This window comes from Pogoniulus pusillus, chromosome 21 (assembly GCF_015220805.1).
Source record: "Pogoniulus pusillus isolate bPogPus1 chromosome 21, bPogPus1.pri, whole genome shotgun sequence".
Classification (NCBI taxonomy): domain Eukaryota; kingdom Metazoa; phylum Chordata; class Aves; order Piciformes; family Lybiidae; genus Pogoniulus; species Pogoniulus pusillus.
The window spans coordinates 1,148,567-1,167,303 of NC_087284.1; the positions used below are offsets into that span (position 1 = coordinate 1,148,567).

General features: G+C 43.4%; 1 protein-coding gene across 12 annotated transcripts in view; it reads right to left on the reverse strand.

Annotated features, from left to right (window-relative positions):
* The window catches only part of FHOD3 (formin homology 2 domain containing 3), a 415,781-nt gene that overhangs the window by 133,761 nt on the left and 263,283 nt on the right, over positions 1-18,737 (reverse strand). For 11 of the 12 annotated variants that reach the window (XM_064160772.1, XM_064160770.1, XM_064160768.1 and 8 more), the window contains exons 8-10: positions 13,634-13,728; positions 7,677-7,820; positions 5,779-6,017 (exon numbers count right to left, since the gene is read on the reverse strand). In XM_064160772.1, coding sequence (XP_064016842.1) covers positions 5,779-6,017; positions 7,677-7,820; positions 13,634-13,728 — 478 coding nt within the window. Of the gene's footprint in view, positions 1-5,778; positions 6,018-7,676; positions 7,821-8,506; positions 8,665-13,633; positions 13,729-18,737 lie in introns of those variants that run through there. The other variant, XM_064160773.1, reaches the window with a different exon arrangement.

Genomic DNA, 18,737 nt, shown 5'->3' on the forward strand with positions numbered 1-18,737 from the left:
TTACTTCTAAATACTGCAATGTATTTTCAGTATTTAGAGAAAAAAATTCCCACACATCCAGCTTAGCTATAAATATTAAAATACTCCATATCAAGCCTTCATAAAATTAGGATATATTACCAGTCTCTTGCAAAAACATTTCTGCACCTCACCCTGAAGGGATCAGCTATCTGCAAAAAAAAGTCCTCAGAACCAAGTAGCTTTTAGAATTACAACGGAAAAGTCCAAATAAGCTTGGGTTAAGAGCTGAAAAATGAACCAGGAAATGGAACTGTGATACATCCATTTCCAGAGCCATCAATGACCTTTTCCATAAGAACCAGCATTTTCTTTAAAAACATAATGAAAACAGAACTAGATCTTCAAATCATATATGAGATGCTTAAATGATCCTAGTTCTTTAGATACATGTTTCTTTTTGGTAAACATTTTTCTCCACTTCTATCCACTGTGTGGTTGGGAAAAGTTAGGTTTACTTTAAACAGGAAAAAAATTAAAATGCAAGGATTTGTTGAAAAGTCTACATTGCATTAATCTGAATTATTTCCCTGAAAGCTGAGAGACTCACTTGTCCTGGCAGGGTATGAATCCTGCCAGGCCACTTTAACCCTTGCTGTCTTCTTCTCTTCTTCCTGTTGTGGGTGCGGGAGTGAGTTAGATGAGCAAGCAATAAGGGTCTGTCCCCAGCAAAGCCTTGAGGACTAGAGAGCTTAGCACCACCTGTCAGGTGTCTTGTGCTGCCCTCACTGTGCCTGAGTGGTCAAAGGAGGCAGGAAGCTTTGAATTCATTGTCCAGAACAATGGTGCCAGTGCCTACTGGCCAGCTTGATTTTCAAGCTCAAGTATATGAAGGGGAATGATTTAGAAACCCTGCCTTCCTGCACTGTGCCTTCCTGCACTGTGCCTTCCTGCACACTGCCTTCCTGTACTCAGCCTTTCCGTATTTAGCCTTTCCACCAGCCTTTGTCAGCAGAACCTTCCTGCCTCTCCTTGGTTGTGGCTGGTTAAGGGTGGCCACGTGTATGCAGCTCACACCCCCCAGCTCAGCAGCACCTCTCTCCTCTGCCTGAAGTATTTGTGCTTTACCCCAGGATCATTATTGCGGGTTTGAAAGTGTCTTTGATACAGGAGACTTACTCAGGGACCAAGAGAGCCGTGAGTGCATCTGCTGGAGCGAATGCCAAGACTCCACAGGCACAGTTAGCATTCTTCCTGTTCTCGCATTCGTATTTTCCGAGTTCTCATTGTTTAAAGTGTTTAATTCTGTGCAATTGCTTCCTATCAACTGAAAATCCAAAGACCCTCAGGGAAATGTCCCTATTTTTAAATATTGATAGTAATATTAATAGATAAATTAATAGTAATAATTCATAACGAGTATTAATTTTCAATACATGACTGGGATATGATAAGCCAGGAAGGCTGATTCTCCCCTTCCTACCACCCTTACAGGCTTGGGCAGATAATGAAGCCAAAAGGGGCAGAATTTGTTTCACTGAAATGCCTGTTTACCAGGAAGCCAGTGGGTGTCTACAACTGACTAGCTTCTTATTACGGGTACTTCACTGGGTGTAGAACTTCGGGTACTGAAATGTTCTGCGGCCTGCAATCACAGACATAGAATCAACCAGGTTGGAAGAGACCTCCAAGCTCATTCAGTCCAACCTAGCACCCAGCCCTGCCCAGTCAACCAGATCATAGCACTAAGTGCCCCAGCCAGGCTTTGCTTCAACACCTCCAGGGATGGTGACTCCACCACCTCCCTGGGCAGCCCATTCCAATGCCAATCACTCTCTCTGTCAAGAACTTCCTCCTAACATCCAGCATGGACCTCTCCCAGCACAAAAAAACAAACCAAACCCACCCAAAAACGCACATCAAACCTATCTGCTAGCTAGAGGTAATACCCCCTGCCTTTACTTGCTAAGAGATTTATAGAACGGGGGAGGGAATAAAAGGAATTTTATTAAGCTAATATGCCAAGTAAAGATATGTGTTTACAAACATCCCCAACTGAATCCCTCTTTCCTTATAGAGGTAGGAGTGCAAGACAGAAATTCCAAGTGGAGCTGAAGAGACTAATTATTTTCCTAGCAAGATTACCACTACAACAATTAAGTTGAATTTGGTTTAATTAAAATTTCTTTACAGGATTTTAGCTTAAATTATGCTTTAAAATGACAATATTGTCAAAGGTGGCATGGAGCAGAGCTGGATGATTATTTAAAACATAAAAGGCCTTACGTGGCACAGCACACACAGCTACTTTTTGCATCATCTGGAGTCTTACATTTTCCTATTGTTTGAAGCCATTAAACTTCAGTCAACTCAGTTTGCTGTGCAAGAAGGGTGGCATTACATGCAATGTAGGTTTGTAATGCTCCAGGTTCACATCCAGTGCTAATAGACAGAAATCTTCAGAGAACTTTCCAAATGTTATGACCAGCATGCCAGGAGTTTTAAACGTGTCCTAGTGCCAGGTTCTGCACTTTGGCAACACCAACTCCTGCAGCACTACAAGCTGAGGACAGAGTGGCTGGAGAGCAGCCAGGAAGAAAGGGACCTGGGGGGTCTGGTTGACAGCCTACAGAACATGAGTCAGCAGCGTGCCCAGGTGGCCAAGAAGGGCAATGGCATCCTGTCCTGGATGAGGAATAATGTGGCCAGCAGGACAAGGGAGGTTATTCTGCCCCAGTACTCAGCACTGGTCAGGCCACACCTGGAGTGCTCTGTCCAAGTCTGAGCCTCTCAGTTTAAGAGAGATGTTGAGGTGCTTGAATGTGTCCAGAGAAGGGCAGCAAGGCTGATGAGGGGCCTGGAGCACAGCCCTGTGAGGAGAGGCTGAGGGAGCTGGGGGTGTGCAGCCTGCAGAAAAGGAGGCTCAGGGAAGACCTCATTGCTGTCTACAACTACTTGAAGGGAGGCTGTAGCCAGGTGGGCTCTGCTGCCAGACAACCAGTGACAGACCAAGAGGACACAGCCTCAAGCTGCACCAGGGCAGGCTCTGGCTGGATATTAGGAACAAGTTCTTCACAACAAGAGTGACTATCATTGGAATGGGCTGCCTGGGGAGGTGGATTTGCCATCCCTGGAGGTGTTTAAAAGGAGGCTGGATGAGGCACTTAGTGCCATGGGTTAGTCAATTAGAAGGGTTAGGTGATAGGTTGGACTGGATGAAGCTGGAAGTGTTTTCCAGCCTGGTTAATTCTGTGGTTCTGTGAACAAAAGGTATGCTCTCCATGCAGCATGCTTTGGTTACACCTTCAGCCATGGGATGACAGCTTCCAGCTTCAGCTATCTGCACTCTATGTGTCTTCACCTGGGCTAGTCAGTCACACTCCTTTTATAGTCAACAGAGAGAAACAGCCAGTTTCAGAGCATGATTCATCTTGGCTGAAACATCAGGCATGCAGAATATGTTAGATAACTAAATGTCTGCTAGTTCTTGTTGCACTCCACTGATGTCAAAGAGAGGGGAACTTGATCAGACATCTCTCTTGAGTAAAATTAATTCCAGTCCTCCTGTTCAGTAGTCACACATACTGAGAACCTGCAGCTCTCTTTTCTCCTAAGCATGCATGGCCCAAGCTGACTGTTACAGGTCTGGCAATGACACCAGCTTCAACTGACTCCAGTGTTGTGGACTGCTGCTGAAGGAGTCATTACTGTCCCTCTTTCACTAATTATAAAACCACTGGTGTATTTCATACTACTGTAAAGACTCAAGGGAAATACTTATGCCCAGGGAATAATGAATTTTCACACATAAGGCAAATGGCTCTGCATTAATGTGAGTCTGCTCTTGTTACAATCTTGTATTATGTGCGTATACCAAATATAAAAGCTGTCACTGGATGAAATTGAACTTAGCACAGAATCGTAGAATTAAGTATGTTGGAAAAGACCTCCAAGCCCATCCAGTCCAACCTAGCACCCAGCCCTAGCCAACCAACCAGACCATGGCACTAAGTGCCCCAGACAGCTCTTTTCTTGAACACCTCCAGGGACGGTGACTCCACCACCTCCCTGGGCAGCCCATTCCAATGCCAATCACTCTCTCTGACAACAACTTCCTCCTAACATCCAGCCTAGACCTCCTCCGGCACAGCTTGAGGCTGTGTCCCCTTGTTCTGTTGCTGCTTGCCTGGCAGAAGAGCCCAAACCCACCTGGCTACAGCTGTAGACAGCAATGAGGTCTGCCCTGAGCCTCCTCTTCTGCAGGCTGCACACCCCCAGCTCCCTCAGCCTCTCCTCACAGGGCTGTGCTCCAGGCCCCTCACCAGCTTTGTCACCCTTCTCTGGACAAGTTCCAGTACCTCAACATGTCTCTTGAATTGAGGGGCCCAGAACTGGACACAGCACTCAAGGTGTGGCTTCATTAGTTCCCATATCAAATGCTCTACTTAGAACAGAAGGTGCCAAACAACTTAGCTATGTAGATGAGTCACTCACAAGTCCCTCTCTTTTTTGATGGTAGTGTTCTGATTTTTTATTTGCTTACATTTTGAATATGCTTTTTGCCTGTTCCCATTCAGTGGGAAGAAGGTATTGTGCTTAGCTGAGGTGGAGTCAGTTTTCCCCACAGAACATTGTGTGGTGCTGTGTTTTGTAGCTGGGAGGTGTGTTGATAACACCAGCGTTTTGGCTGCTGCTTGGTGCTCTTACTGCACCAAGGCTGTGCTTTTCCAATATTCCACCCCCTCCCCCACCACAGCAGGCTGAGTGATGGGTGAGATCTTGGGATAGGACACGGCTAGGCCAGCTGACCCGAACTGACCAAAGGCGCGTTCCATACCGTACGGCATCAGCTCAGATACAAAAGCTCAGGGAAATAAGGAAGTGGGGGGGCATTCATGAATGGTGTTTGTCCTCTGCAGTAACTGCTACACGTAGTGGAGCTCTGCTTCCCAGAGAATAGTTGGACATTTTGTGCTAAGGTGAAGTAGAGAGTAATACTTTTGTTTGCTTTTGCTGTCATGCATTGCCTTTGTTTTCACTGTTTCCTTATTAAACTGCTCTTATTTGACCATGGGCCTCTTGTTATATTTTCCCTCTTCCCTGTCCATCCAAGAAGGGGAGTAAAAGAGCGGCTTTGGTGGGCATCTGATTCCCAGCCAGGGCCAGACTACCACAGAGAGAAATAAAGCAAGTGTCAGACAAATGGAGAGCAGAGAACACAAATTCATATGGGAAAAGAAAGACTTATTCCTCAATTCATGCTGTACAGGGTTAACCCTCCAGGAGGAGCAACCTTGAACCTGACCCTGGGTGGTCTTGACCCCTCCCCAAGGGTGGGTCTGAACACCACCAGGTGATGGTTAGCCACTGCCCCTTCCTGTCTAAAGACCCATAAAAGCAGGGGGACTGCCTGTCTCTCTGTGCTCCCTGCTTGCCACCATCACCACCCTGTTCCTCTTTGTTTTCCCATGTGGCCATCACCCACGAGGCAGACAAAGCCATCACCATCAAAATCTGGTTGCATTTACACACTTTGGATTTGTTTTCCCTTCCCTTTGTAACTTTCCCTTACCTTTGTAACTTCCCTACCTTAGACACCTTTTTAGTTTATTGTTAAACTTTTCTTCTTCTTTTTTACCTTCCAAATCGAGTGAGATTGTTCCTTTGGGTGTGCTTTACCTCTCCTCTCTCTACATCTAATTCCTTCCTTTTGGGAAAGAAGGGGGAAGAGGGAAGGGCACTCTACAAATTGTTATTGCTTCTAGCAAATACATTTGAGTCTCTGGGAATTTAAATTAGAACTGAGACACATGCACTCACCTCTCACCAAGCTCTTCAACACGCTGCCTGTGGCCTAGCAGGAAGCTGGGGTTTGACTGACCGCATGGACTCGCGGGGGCAGACGAAGCACTTGTGCCGCTCTGCACCGAGTGCCTGCGGCTCCGGCGGCGCTCTAACCCCCGCCGCTCACCCGCACCAATACTGGCCCTCCTCCGCTCCTTGTGGCCGCTGGCAGGGAGGGTGGCACTCTCATCTCCATCCTCATGTTTGAGCATCATCTGCAAAGCAAAGGATGAAAAGTGAACCTTCTGACGTGGTTCTTAAGCTACCACAGGTCTTCACACATAGACTTTAAAAGCTGACCGCTCTGCCCATGGTCAACTCCGACTAGCACCACCATTTCTATAGCTACTCCTGAGAGTTATTGGCTATCCATCTGTGTAGTGTTGCAGTCCCAGTACAGGATATTATAGGACCTGCAACAATATTTGGTGGACAAGAGGCTCAACATGAACCAGCAGTGTGCACTTGCAGCCCAAAAAACCAACCAGAGCCTGGGCTGCAGCAGGAGAAGCGTGGCCAGCAGTGCCAGGGAGGTGATTCTCCCCTTCTACTCTGCTCTGCTGAGACCACACCTGGAGTACAGCATCCAGTTCTGGAGCCCCTGGGACAAGAGGGATGTGGAGATGCTGGAGCATGTCCAGAGAAGGGCCAGGAGGATGCTCAGAGGGCTGCAGCAGCTCTGCTGTGAGCACAGACTGAAAGAATTGGGGCTGTGCAGGCTGGAGAAGAGGAGGCTCTTGTGGCCTTCCAGGAACTGAAGAGGGCCTACAAAAAAGCTGGGGAGGGACTTTTTAGGCTCGCAGGGAGTGACAAGACTGGGGGGAATGGAGCAAAGATGGAGGTAGGAAGATTCGGAGTGGAGTTAGAAGAGGAAGTTGTTGAGCAACCTCCATTTTGAGAGGTCTCCCTGCAAAGCAAACAAAGGAAAAACCCCTAATGAACAAAACTAATTCTATGGCCAGGTACCATGATGGATTCAAAGAAAAAGCCACAGATGGCCTAGCTCCTTCAAGTCTCTCCAGTTTTATGTTAGCATAGTTGGGCACAGAGGAGCCAGATGAAGTTCAACAAGGACAAGTGCAGAGTGCTGCATCTGGGGAGGAATAACAAACTGCAGCAGTGCAGGCTTGGAGGTGACTGCTGGAGAGCAGCCCTGTGGAGAGGGCCCTGGGAGTGTCTTGTGGCCCTGAGGATATTTATTGAGAGTGAAATGATAAATAAAGGTCTCTGGCATAATTCACATTGAATCGTCTGGAGTTCATGTGGTACTGCCTTTGATCACACTGATCCATGAGGTCCTTGACCACGTTTCCCACGGCAAGCTAACCAGGGTTTCTGCAAGAGCTGAGCTAAAACAGGTGTTTTGCAACAGGAAGAGACCTCCAAGCTCATCCAGTCCAATCGAGCATCCAGCCCTACCCAATCAACCAGACCATGGCACTAAGTGCCCCAGCCAGGCTTGGCTTCAACACCTCCAGGGACAGTGACTCCACCACCTCCCTGGGCAGCCCATTCCAATGCCAATCACTCTCTCTGACAACAACTTCCTCCTAACATCCAGCCTAGACCTCCCCTGGCGCAGCTTGAGACTGTGTCCCCTTGTTCTGTTGCTGCTTGCCTGGCAGAAGAGCCCAACCCCACCTGGCTACAGCCTCCCTTCAGGTAGTTGCAGACAGCGAACTACATATTTGCATTAAACAGAGCTAGGTACCATAGCAGGTCACATATAAAACCGAGTCTACTACTTCTAGTCACCAGATGTTTTTCTTCTAAACCAAATAATCACATTGCACCTAAGTTCCATTCCCTTTTTCCTCTCAGCTTTGAAACGTGCACAAGCTGCAAGACACATAAACCAGGACATGTTATATTACCTCGTAAATGTTAAATTGCTCAACTAAGTCCAGGTCTGTTCCTTTCTTGGTCAAGTGTCTCTGCGAAACAGCTTCAATGCCTAGCTCTTCCAGACAGTCCACCACGTCGTAGAAAGAGTCCTGATCTGGCAGCCCCGACAGTGTCTAAGGATCAAAGGAAAAACATTTGTTTGTTTTGAAAAGGATTCAAGTAGGGTTTTTACAAATGGTGCTTCCTATGATTGCATTAAAGTGAAACCCACGAGGTAGGGTTAGAGACGCCGCTAGAAAACAAAACCCAAGGGGCACAGCTTTTAACAACTGACTCTGAGCACTATGCAGAAAAATTAACATTGGCAGGAAAAACAATCAACGTTGTTATTTCATACAAAAAAAAAAAAGTGTGGAAAATATGGGTCTTTAAAACACACAGTGGGATTCTTTGTGGCTCCAGTCAATTATAGATGGAAAGAACACAGGATGTTAGAGCATCGAACACAGGAATAAATAAATAAAACAAAATAGAAAGCAATCCAGGTTTAGCTGAAGCAGGTGAAGCTGATTTCCTACTGCTTCTTGTAAGGTTAGCCTCAGGGAGAAAAAGTCCAACACACAGCTGTGCAATGTCAGGACAGCAGGGAATATCCTGCGCCATGTGTCTACTCTCTCCCACACCTGCAGCAGAGGGTAGCCTCTCCGCGTACTTATTGTTTTATATGTACTGACAACTCTCATCCCTTTCTCCCTTTCCTCTTGAAAAGGCTTATTGAAGGTACACTCCTTAACTCTATAAAAATAGAGTTGTTAATAGTTAAGAGTTACTAACTCCTGATAATGTGGGAGGTTCTTACCAATGACACTGGAGAGGAGCTTTTGCACACCAGAAGAACACCAATAGTAACAGTCACTGAAAATAAACTCTTGGAGGCTTTCTATGGCACCTGCTCTATATTCCAGAGAGAGCAGTTCTCTTTCCATAGGTACAGGGTTAACCCTCCTGGGAGGAGTGGTCCTGAACCTGCCTCCAGGTGGTCTTGACCCCTCCCCAGAGTGGGGTCTGAACTCTAACAGGTGATAGTTAGTCCACTCCCCCTTCCTGTCTAAAGATCCATAAAAGCAGGAAGACAGCTGGTTTCTTGCTCTCTGCCCTCCCTCCCAGCCTGCCTGCTTGCATCACCATTCCAGTTTCCTGATGCTCTTTTTTCTTACCATGTGGCCATCCTCACCACGAGTCGGGCAAAACCCATTGCCATCAAATCTGGTTGGATATTTACATGTTTTGTGTCTGGTTTTCCCTTCCCTACACCTCTGTAACTTCCCTACCTCATCTACCTTTTGTTTATTGTTAAACATTTCTTCGTTCAACTTCCAAATCGCAGTGAGGTTATTTATTTGGCTCTGCATACCTTTCCTCTCTCTCCAGCTAATTCCTTTTCTTTTGGGAAAGAACTGGGAAGAGGGAAGGGCATCCTAGAAATTGTTAATGGTTCTATCAACTATATTTGAGTCTCTGGGAATTTAAATTCGAACTGAGGCACCACAGTGATTTCCAATGTTTGGGTGGATTGAGAAAACTGCGAGCAGGAAGGTGGCATTCTGCAGCATACCACAGAACTGGTTTGGATGGGGCTTTTGTTGTCAGGGTTTTCTGGGGGGAGGTGCTGTTTGTTTCTTTTTTCTTCCCAGGTTTGGTATGATATGAGAAAATAAGCAACATTAAATACAGTTAAAAAAGAAAATCAATAGCAATGTTGCAGCTACATATCTTCCAGAGGAATCTCAATGATGCTTTTAGAGCAGTTAAATAGAAACTGAATTAAGATATACAGAGAATTTTCCCTCTGCATTTGATAACTAGAGTTTTTATATATACATATACAAAGGATACATAGAGATTTTAAACTATCCAGACTTCAGTAATAAAGAAAGTAGAGATTAGAAGATCTGGCCTGCTGGAAAGCATATCTATGGGGAAGGACCTTGGAGTTCTGATCCACGGGACAGCAAAGTGCTCTTGTGCCTAAGGAGGCCAACACTGTCCTGTGGTGAATGAAAAAGAGTGTGGCCAGCAGGTCAAGAAGGTTCTCTTTTACTCTCCACTCTAGCCTGATAGGACCACATCTGGAGTATCATGTCCAGTCCTGGGGTCCCCTGTTCAAGAGGGACAGGCATGTACTAGAGGGTGTCAAACAAACGCTACAAGTATCATAGAAATGACCAGGCTGGAGGGGAGCTCCAGGCTCATCCAGTCCAGCCTATCACCCAGCCCTGTCCAGTCAACCCGACCATGGCACTGGGTACCCCCGCCAGGCTTTCCTTGAACACCTCCAGGGACGGCCAGCAGGTCAAGAAGGTTCTCCCTGAAAGTGCTCAAAGCCAGGTTGGATGAGACCTTGAGCAACCTGGGCTAGTTGTGAAGCATCCCTGCCCATGGCAGGAGGTTGGAGTAAATGATCTCTGAGGTCTCTTCCAACCTGAGCCATTCTATGATTCTGTGATTTAACAGATCATAGGAGCTAATCAAAGGCAGATAACAAAGATTATACTGGAATAAAGTATCTGCATTGTAATCAGGCTCTTCAGTGCCTAAATCCTCCCAAATCAAAAGAGAGTTAATGAATATGTTAGCACATGTAACATGGTTAAGAATCAACAAAAGATAGGGAGGAGATAAAATGACTGGAGCAGTATTATGCCCAGGCAGGCAAGTTCTCTGCTCTGGAGCGGGCGGGAGAAGGGTCTGTGGATGGAGAAACTAAAAAGAGCAGCGGTGTGCTTCCTTATGGCAACCCCCGCCAGGACTCTACCTGTGCTGAACATACTGACATTGCCTCGGCTAGGGAAGCTGAAATCGTCTGAGCCTTCTCTGTATTCTCTGTGGGAGAAAAAAACTGCAACTCTTACAAGCTGCTTTTTCCTATAGTCACCCAAAAAATCCCATTTAAACCACCACAAAGCTATAAACGACAGCTGTAAGTGTGGTGCTGTGGGGTTCCTCTCTTCCTTGATCTTCTGAATGTCTTGCTCCTTTGCCTGAGAGGTGCTCTTTTCCTTTCTGTGTGTTTTCAAACAAACACAATCTCTTAAAAATAACTTTAAATCTAGTGAAAAAGAAACCCAGGCTAAATGAATGACCTCTGGGACAGTAGCAGTCAGCAGAGAGCAAGGCTTGAGAGTTAAGTCACACAGCAGGTAGACTACAACTGTATGAACGCCCAAGAGAGGCAGCTTGGGAAGAGGAGCCAGCCGATGAGATCACAAGGTGTGAAACTAAGACATTAAAAAGTAGTTGCCTTGGCAGCTACAGGGAAACAGAGAGAGCCAGTGGCGACTGGCAGAAATGCCTCCACTGACAAAGTCAGCTTCTTTAAAGGAACAGAACTAATGGATTCCATAACGCTCTGGCTCTCGAGGTGTAATCACAGACCACAGGCCTCTTCTCATCCGCTAGCGCTAGGCTGAGCTGCTCTGCCCTGCCAAAAACATCCCCTTCTAATTGGAGTCACTCTGCAGTTTGTATAGGATGAGATGCCAATTTTTAAGGGATTTATGCTAATAAATAGCTAACTTTTATGAGCCTCTCACATTGTCATAGCACAATGGAAAAAAGAGATAGTTAAAATATTTTTAAACATGGATATTTATAAATATATACTTATGTAAATAATATAGATTATATATACTTATATATATATATATAATAGATACATTTATTATTATATAAGCCTCATGGCACAATGAAAAAAAAAAACAAAACATTTTAAAATATAGACATATATAAATATATATTTAGATATGTAAATATATACTTACAGAAATAATACAAATTACATCTATAGATATTTATTTATTTATTATCATGTAGCCTCATAGCACAATGGAAAAAAAATATTTTAAAATGTATATATATATATTTATATATGTAAATATATCCTTACATAAATAATATCAATTATATATACACACACACACATATATATATATATACCTATATCTATGTATATATATATATATAATATTATATAGCCTCATGGCACAATGGAAAAAAATAAACATAGAAAAACATTTAAAAATATTGAAATATATAAATATATCTTTATATATGTAAATATATACATATATAAATAATATAAATTATAGTTAATTATTATGTATATATATATATATATATATATATATATATATATATATATATATATATATACACACATTTATTTATTATTATATAGAATCATAGAATCAACCAGGTTGGAAGAGACCTCCAAGCTCATCCAGTCCAACCTAGCACCCTGCCCTATCCAGTCAACCAGACCACGGCACTAAGTGCCTCATCCAGTCTTTTCTTGAAGACCCCCAGGGACGGTGCCTCCACCACCTCCCTGGGCAGCCCATTCCAATGGGAAATCACTCTCTCTGTGAAGAACTTCTTCCTAATATCCAGCCTATACCTACCCTGGCACAACTTGAGACTGTGTCCCCTTGTTCTATTGCTGGTTGCCTGGGAGAAGAGGCCACCCCCCACCTGGCTACAATGCCCCTTCAAGTAGTTGTAGACAGTAATAAGATCACCCCTGAGCCTCCTCTACTCCAGACTAAACAAGCCCAGCTCCCTCAGCCTCTCCTCATAGGATTTGTGCTCCAGCCCCTCACCAGCATGGCAAAATGGAAAAATATTTTAACTATATAAAAATATTTTAAAACATATAATATATGTTTATATATGTAAATATATAAATAACATAAATTATAGTTATTTATTATACATATATATAATATACATTTATTTATTATTATACAGCCTTATGGCACAATGGAAAAAAATTAAATATAAAAAATATTTTAAAATATAAAAATATATATTTATATATGTAGATATATACCTATATTAATTATATAAATTACAGTTGTTTTACATACATATACATTTATTTATTATTATATAGCCTCATGGCACAATGGAAAAAAAATTAATATAAAAAAAAATTAAAATATATAAATATATATTTATATATGTAAATATATACTTATATTAATTATATAAATTACAGTTGTTTTATATATATATTTATTTATTATTATATAGCCTCATGGCACAAAGAAAAAATAAATATTGAAAAATATTTAAAAATATAGAATATATATTTATATATTCATATATGTAAATATACCCTCATATAAATAACATAAATTATAGTTATTTATTTACTATATTGCCTCAAGGCACAATGGAAAAAATAAATATATAGAAATATATTAGACTATATAAACATATATTTTTATCTGTAAATATATACTTATATAAATAATATAAAATGGACACATTTATTACACACATATATATAAAAGATATTTATTTATTTATTTATATATGCCCTCAAGGCACAATGGGAAAAATAACTATATAGAAATATTTAAAAATATATAAATAAACACTTATATAAATAATATACATCATATAGATTTATTATATAAAACTCTATATATTTTCATTTATTAAATATACTTGTATATTTATTTATATAGAAATAGATCTAGAAAAAAATTCTGCAGAATGAGTATTTGCCACCCAGAGCAGCAGAAGATATGAACAAAGCAGAAAGTAAAAATCACCTCTTTTCTCTGAGCCGAAGCACACTTGCTGGCATTCAGACATAAATGGAACCCATTTGGTTTGCAGCAAAGCAAACAAAATGCTTGCTTCCCACGCTGGACACTGTGTCAGGCTGCTTAGCTGAGCTTTGCTTTGCGCTGTCAGTGTCAGTGCTGGCAGAGGAGCCGTGGCACAGCATGCTCACACACAGCACCCAGCGAAGCAGCTCTGACCCCAGCCGCTGCGCTCGAGTGACCACAGAATGAACAATGAGAGTTTGCAGTTTGTCCTGCAGCTTCTCTGGGACAGGTCTCCTCTGTCATATATTCTTGACAGCTAAAAACACTAACGCTTTTCTATCCCAGTATTGGTAACCCAGTAAACAAACCTTGTTAACCAAGGTCATTGCATAAACCAGCAGTTCAGTATCAACACCGTCCTTTTCCTCCAGGATCTCCATGATGTTGGACCACGGTTTGGCTCCTAGAGGAAACGCAGAAACCATTGGTGACAGTGATCAAAACGGAAAGCATCAGCATTTATTCAAGACACAGTACAATCTGGAGTACATGGCCAGGTGGAAGAACAAGTAGAAAGAAGCAGCTTTGTCTACAGACTCCTTCGCTGTACAGAGAGTGAAGTTAATATGGATAGCAAAAGCTACAACACAGCCTAATGCAGGGAACTAAAATGTCCCAGGTGGACCTTCCCCAAAGGAAGCAATTCCTCTGCTCTGATGACGAAGGAAGCTTTGCTAGCTTAGTTGATTTCACACTGAACCCTTCGAAACACCTATCATAGGTTGACACAGGCTTAGCTAGATCAACAGACCCTCTATGTACGCTTTCAGTGTGCTCGTTGCTCACGTTGCTGCTGCCATTAACAAGTCATGCTGCACCAAGTCCTGCTAACAACAGGGCAGAAGAACAGTTCTCTCAAACTGTAGGCTGTGCATCTTGGACAAAAGAAATGATCCATTTTTGCTGTGGTTCTTACTCAAATTATTTTAATAAGAATCTCCTTACAGAGCTTCCAGATACATTCTTGCAACTTTTAGCAATAGTTTCCCTCTTTTCTCTCCTTTTTAAGGCAGTCTTTGATCTTTACTACTGGATAACAGATTTGAGCTTCCTTACCTTCTTGAGCAAAACCAAAGGAGGGTGGATTCACTCTCAGCTCGCTAGATGCACATATGTTTATAACTAATTAAATCTTAGTTCAAATGCACAACTGTAATGAAAATGAGATACCTCTTTACCAGACTATTGCCAGACCTTTTGTACAGTCCATGTTCAAAAGATACATAGAAAAAATTCCTTCAGTTCACAAATGATATGTGAACAGCAGGAGTGATATCCTCACTGGACAAGCCTCTTCCTCTGATTTCCAGAATACAAATGGAAGAAAAGAGAAACAAAATAGGGAATCTATACAAATCTGACTGTAAAGGGTTAACCGTCCTGGGGAGTGGTCTTGACCCTGACCCCAAGTCCTTCTGACTCATCCTGGGGGTGGGTCTGACCCTTCCTCCAGGTGTAGTGGTTAGCCCACTCCCACTGCCTGTCTAGCCTCCTGTAACACCCTGAGGAACTGCCTGTTTCTCTCCCTCTCTCTTGCCCTGCCTCCCTGCCTGGCAGCAGCATCCTTCTTTTTCCTTCTGCTCTTTGTTTACCACGTGGCCACCAATCCACGAGGGGACAAACCCACTGCCATCAACTCTGGTGGTATTTATACATTTTGTATCTTGTTTTCCCTTTCCTATACCTTTTTTTGTAACTTCCCTACCTCAAATACCTTTTATTCATTGGTAAAGTTTTCTCTTCTAACTTCCAAATCGAAGTGAGACAAGTTATTTGGGTGTGCTTTACCTTTTTTTCCTCTCTACAACCAATTCCTTTTCTTTGGAAAAAGGGGGGAGAGGGAAAGGCATCCTAGAAAGTGTTATTGGTTCCATTCACTATATTTGAGTCTCTGGGAAATTTAAACTGGACCCAAGACACTGACTTATTGTTGAGTATAGTAATATTAAACGTAGTGACTCTATAGACACCTTGGAATGGTACAGCTATTGGAATGTGATACACTGGAACATAAGCACAAGCTCAGTAAGTGCTGAGCTGAGATAAAGTAGAAGGGTGGAATGACCTTAGGGAATGGTGTAACAAACATAAACAAATGTACGGCTGGAGCCTGTGGTTTTCACCTATCTCTGCTGACTTGGATTGCTTAGACACAATGTATGTGTTGTTGAGAGAAAGTGATGAATGTCTACGCTAATTAGTATGGAATTTCTAACGCAAGTACATGGAACCAATTGCAGTTTAATGCCATTTGTAGCCTTATCATAGAATCATAGAATCAACCAGGTTGGAAGAGACCTCCAAGCTCAGCCAGTCCAACCTAGCACCCAGCCCTATCCAGTCAACCAGACCATGGCACTAAGTGCCTCATCCAGTCTTTTCTTGAACACCTCCAGGGACAGTGACTCCACCACCTCCCTGGGCAGCCCATTCCAGTGCCAATCACTCTCTCTGCCAACAACTTCCTCCTAACATCCAGCCTAGACCTCCCCTGCCACAACTTGAGACTGTGTCCCCTTGTTCTGTTGCTGCTTGCCTGGCAGAAGAGACCAACCCCACCTGGCTACAGCCTCCCTTCAGGTAGTTGTAGACAGCAATGAGGTAAGGGTATAAAAACATGTTTGGAATGCAACAAATGGATTTGAATTGCTTGCATCAGGCCTTCTCCCATCTCTTCCTCTGATGCTCATGGCATTGAAGCCCATGGCAAATTATAACAAGGCTATCTGGAATAAAATGGAGTTAACAACAAGGTAAAAAAGAATGAGTTATGTCACTGTATGTTGATTGAGAGTCTTACTAGGGAAGCAAGCCTTTATTTTGTAGGCAGCTTTCATTCTTATTCAAAAAAGCTTGGTTTGGTCTTTTGAAGACATCAGTGTCATGTTTGAATTCTTCACTTGAACGCCTTCTCTGTTAGTCCAGAAGGGTATTTTCAAGCTGGCCTTACCTTTCTCCTGCAAGGACAACACCTAATTTCCTCCCACACGTGCTGTTTCTCTGGTTTGGAGCACAATTCTGAGGAATCATTAATCAGGCTCAGTAGTAAGGCAGCCCGCTAAGAGCTTGCCCATCTTTCAGTAGCTACTAAATTTAGGCAGTTCCTGAAAGTTAGCTGTAATTTTGAAATTCACAAAATCAGAGTCTCAGGGCCCAGAAGGGACCTCAAAAGATCACCTAGTGCAACCCCCTGCCAGAGCAGGATCACCTAGAGCAGATCACACAGGAACGCACCCAGATGGATCCTGAATACCTGCAGAGAGGGAGACTCCACAGCTCCCCTGGGCAGCCTGTGCCAGGCTTCTGCCACCCTCACAGGGAAAAAATTCTTACCCCTTCTGAAGATTGGAGTGAGGTTTCCCCAGGATGCAGGCACCTCCACTGTCTGCCCTGACTCACCAAAGATGGCGAAGAGTGCTCTGGCAACCTGTGCATGTCCCTCAGCACCTGCAGGTGCAGGCCATCAGGAGCCATGGATTTATGGGTGTCCAGATTACTTAATGGTTCTCTCACCCAGTCCTCAGCAACCGAGTCCTCAGCAACCACGCAAAACTCCTCCCTTGTCATGTCTTCCTCTGGGGCCTCAGGAGTCTGAGAAGACTGAGGAGAGTCTCCAGCAGTATAGATGGACATGAAGGAGTCATTTAGCAACTCTATTTTCATTGTGTCCTCTGTCACCAAGGCACCCTCCTCATTCAGCAGAGGGCCTACATTGCCTCTAGTGTTACTGTTCCCAGCAATGTATTTGAAGAAGCTCTTTCTGCTGTCCTCAACCTCCCAAATTGTTCCTCTATTCCCTAAGTAAAGTTAAAAGAAGGCAGAACTATGAATGAGGATAGGGCTGGGTGCTAGGCTGGACTGGATGAACTTGGAGGTCTCTTCCAACCTGGTTGATTCTGTGATTCTATGAGGTTGTAAGAGCTACTCCAACTCATACCAAAGAAAGCATTGTTTGTTTTCCAATGCTATTTTCCTCATTACAATCTCAAATTGATCAGCCAAGAAGTGAACAGACAAATAACAAATGCCATCTACCTGCACGGGGACAGGACAGTTCTGCTGTGGAGGCTACACCATAAATTCACTGCATTACTATGATTAATATTGCTTGCTACTGTATAATGAAAGCATATTGTGCTGGTTTGAGCCAGGCTGGGATATTCTGGTGAGAAGAATTAGATGCTAGGCTGGGAAAAGGAACCAGTGGTGATGGCTGCTGCACTCATAGGCTTGCTGAGATGGATAAGAACAGGAACACAAACACAGATAACAGAGTCGCTCTCTGCGCTCTGGGGCTGCATGAACTTCTCTCTCTAACCTAACTTGCTGCCTGACTCATCCTTCTGCTTCCTAACCCCCCTGGCCAATCCTCCAAACTCACCTTGAATGCAAGGCAAGGTCTGGAGTAAGGTAAAGGGGTGGGGAGAAGGTGGGAGGGTGGTTGGGAGCCCCTCCTGGGCACTCTGGTTACTGGGAGGGCTGCTGTGTTTCTGTGTTACTTTTTACCTTGTCTCTGTCTGTCTGTAGCTGTATAGATTGTAAATACCTGCTTGTGTCTTGTGCTAAGCTGGAAATATAAAGCTTCAGTCTTCAATTTCCAGCTTGGCTGAATCTAGTCTGGGTGATTTACGAAAGTGTGGGGGGGCAGGGAACACCCAAACCAACACAGACATAATTTCCAACCTATGATCTGGACAGCATGGAGTAATGGCAGTCTTGAGCAGGTGTCTGCTGCCATCCACATGCATACCCTGAGACTGCATTTCCAAATACATTGTCCCTGGAGAGTCAACACTAAAACATGAGACCACAGGCTGGACTCTACATGAAAAAAAAAAAAAAAATCAAGGCAATATTTTTGTCTTTATAGGATGAGAGTGAAAAAACTTCCTCCTTCTTATAGGCTGCATAGAAAAACTTGGTGAAAGATACCCTAGAAATTCATACCCTAAAACAATTGTTGACTTTCCTGAACTCCCTGTCTGCTCATACAAAAGGTATGAAAAATAGGATGTATATTTTTTTTTCCTTTAAAAGGCTGTTTGCATCGTGAGGAATATTAAAAGTTCTCAACATACAGCTGGAGAAGAATCTTTGAGGAAAATATTACAAAGAGCTAAAACCTAAAGCTTCCACTTCCCGTGCAGCAGCCAGAACACAACAAGCCCTGGAAAAAAACAAACTCCAATCTGGTTTGGCAATGCACCTGTATTTCTAGTGAAAACAAAGCAAATCCATTTAATGTTTGTGTATTGCAGAGAGCACTGCAATAACTGACACTTTCCACCTCTCAAGAAGGTTCACTGTTCTGCCTGTCTCCTCCAGATGTCATACAGAAGAGCGATGAGATGAAGGAATGATGACGCAGCAGCCCCGTGACTCCTCTGGGAGCACACTGCTATGTTCCCATGA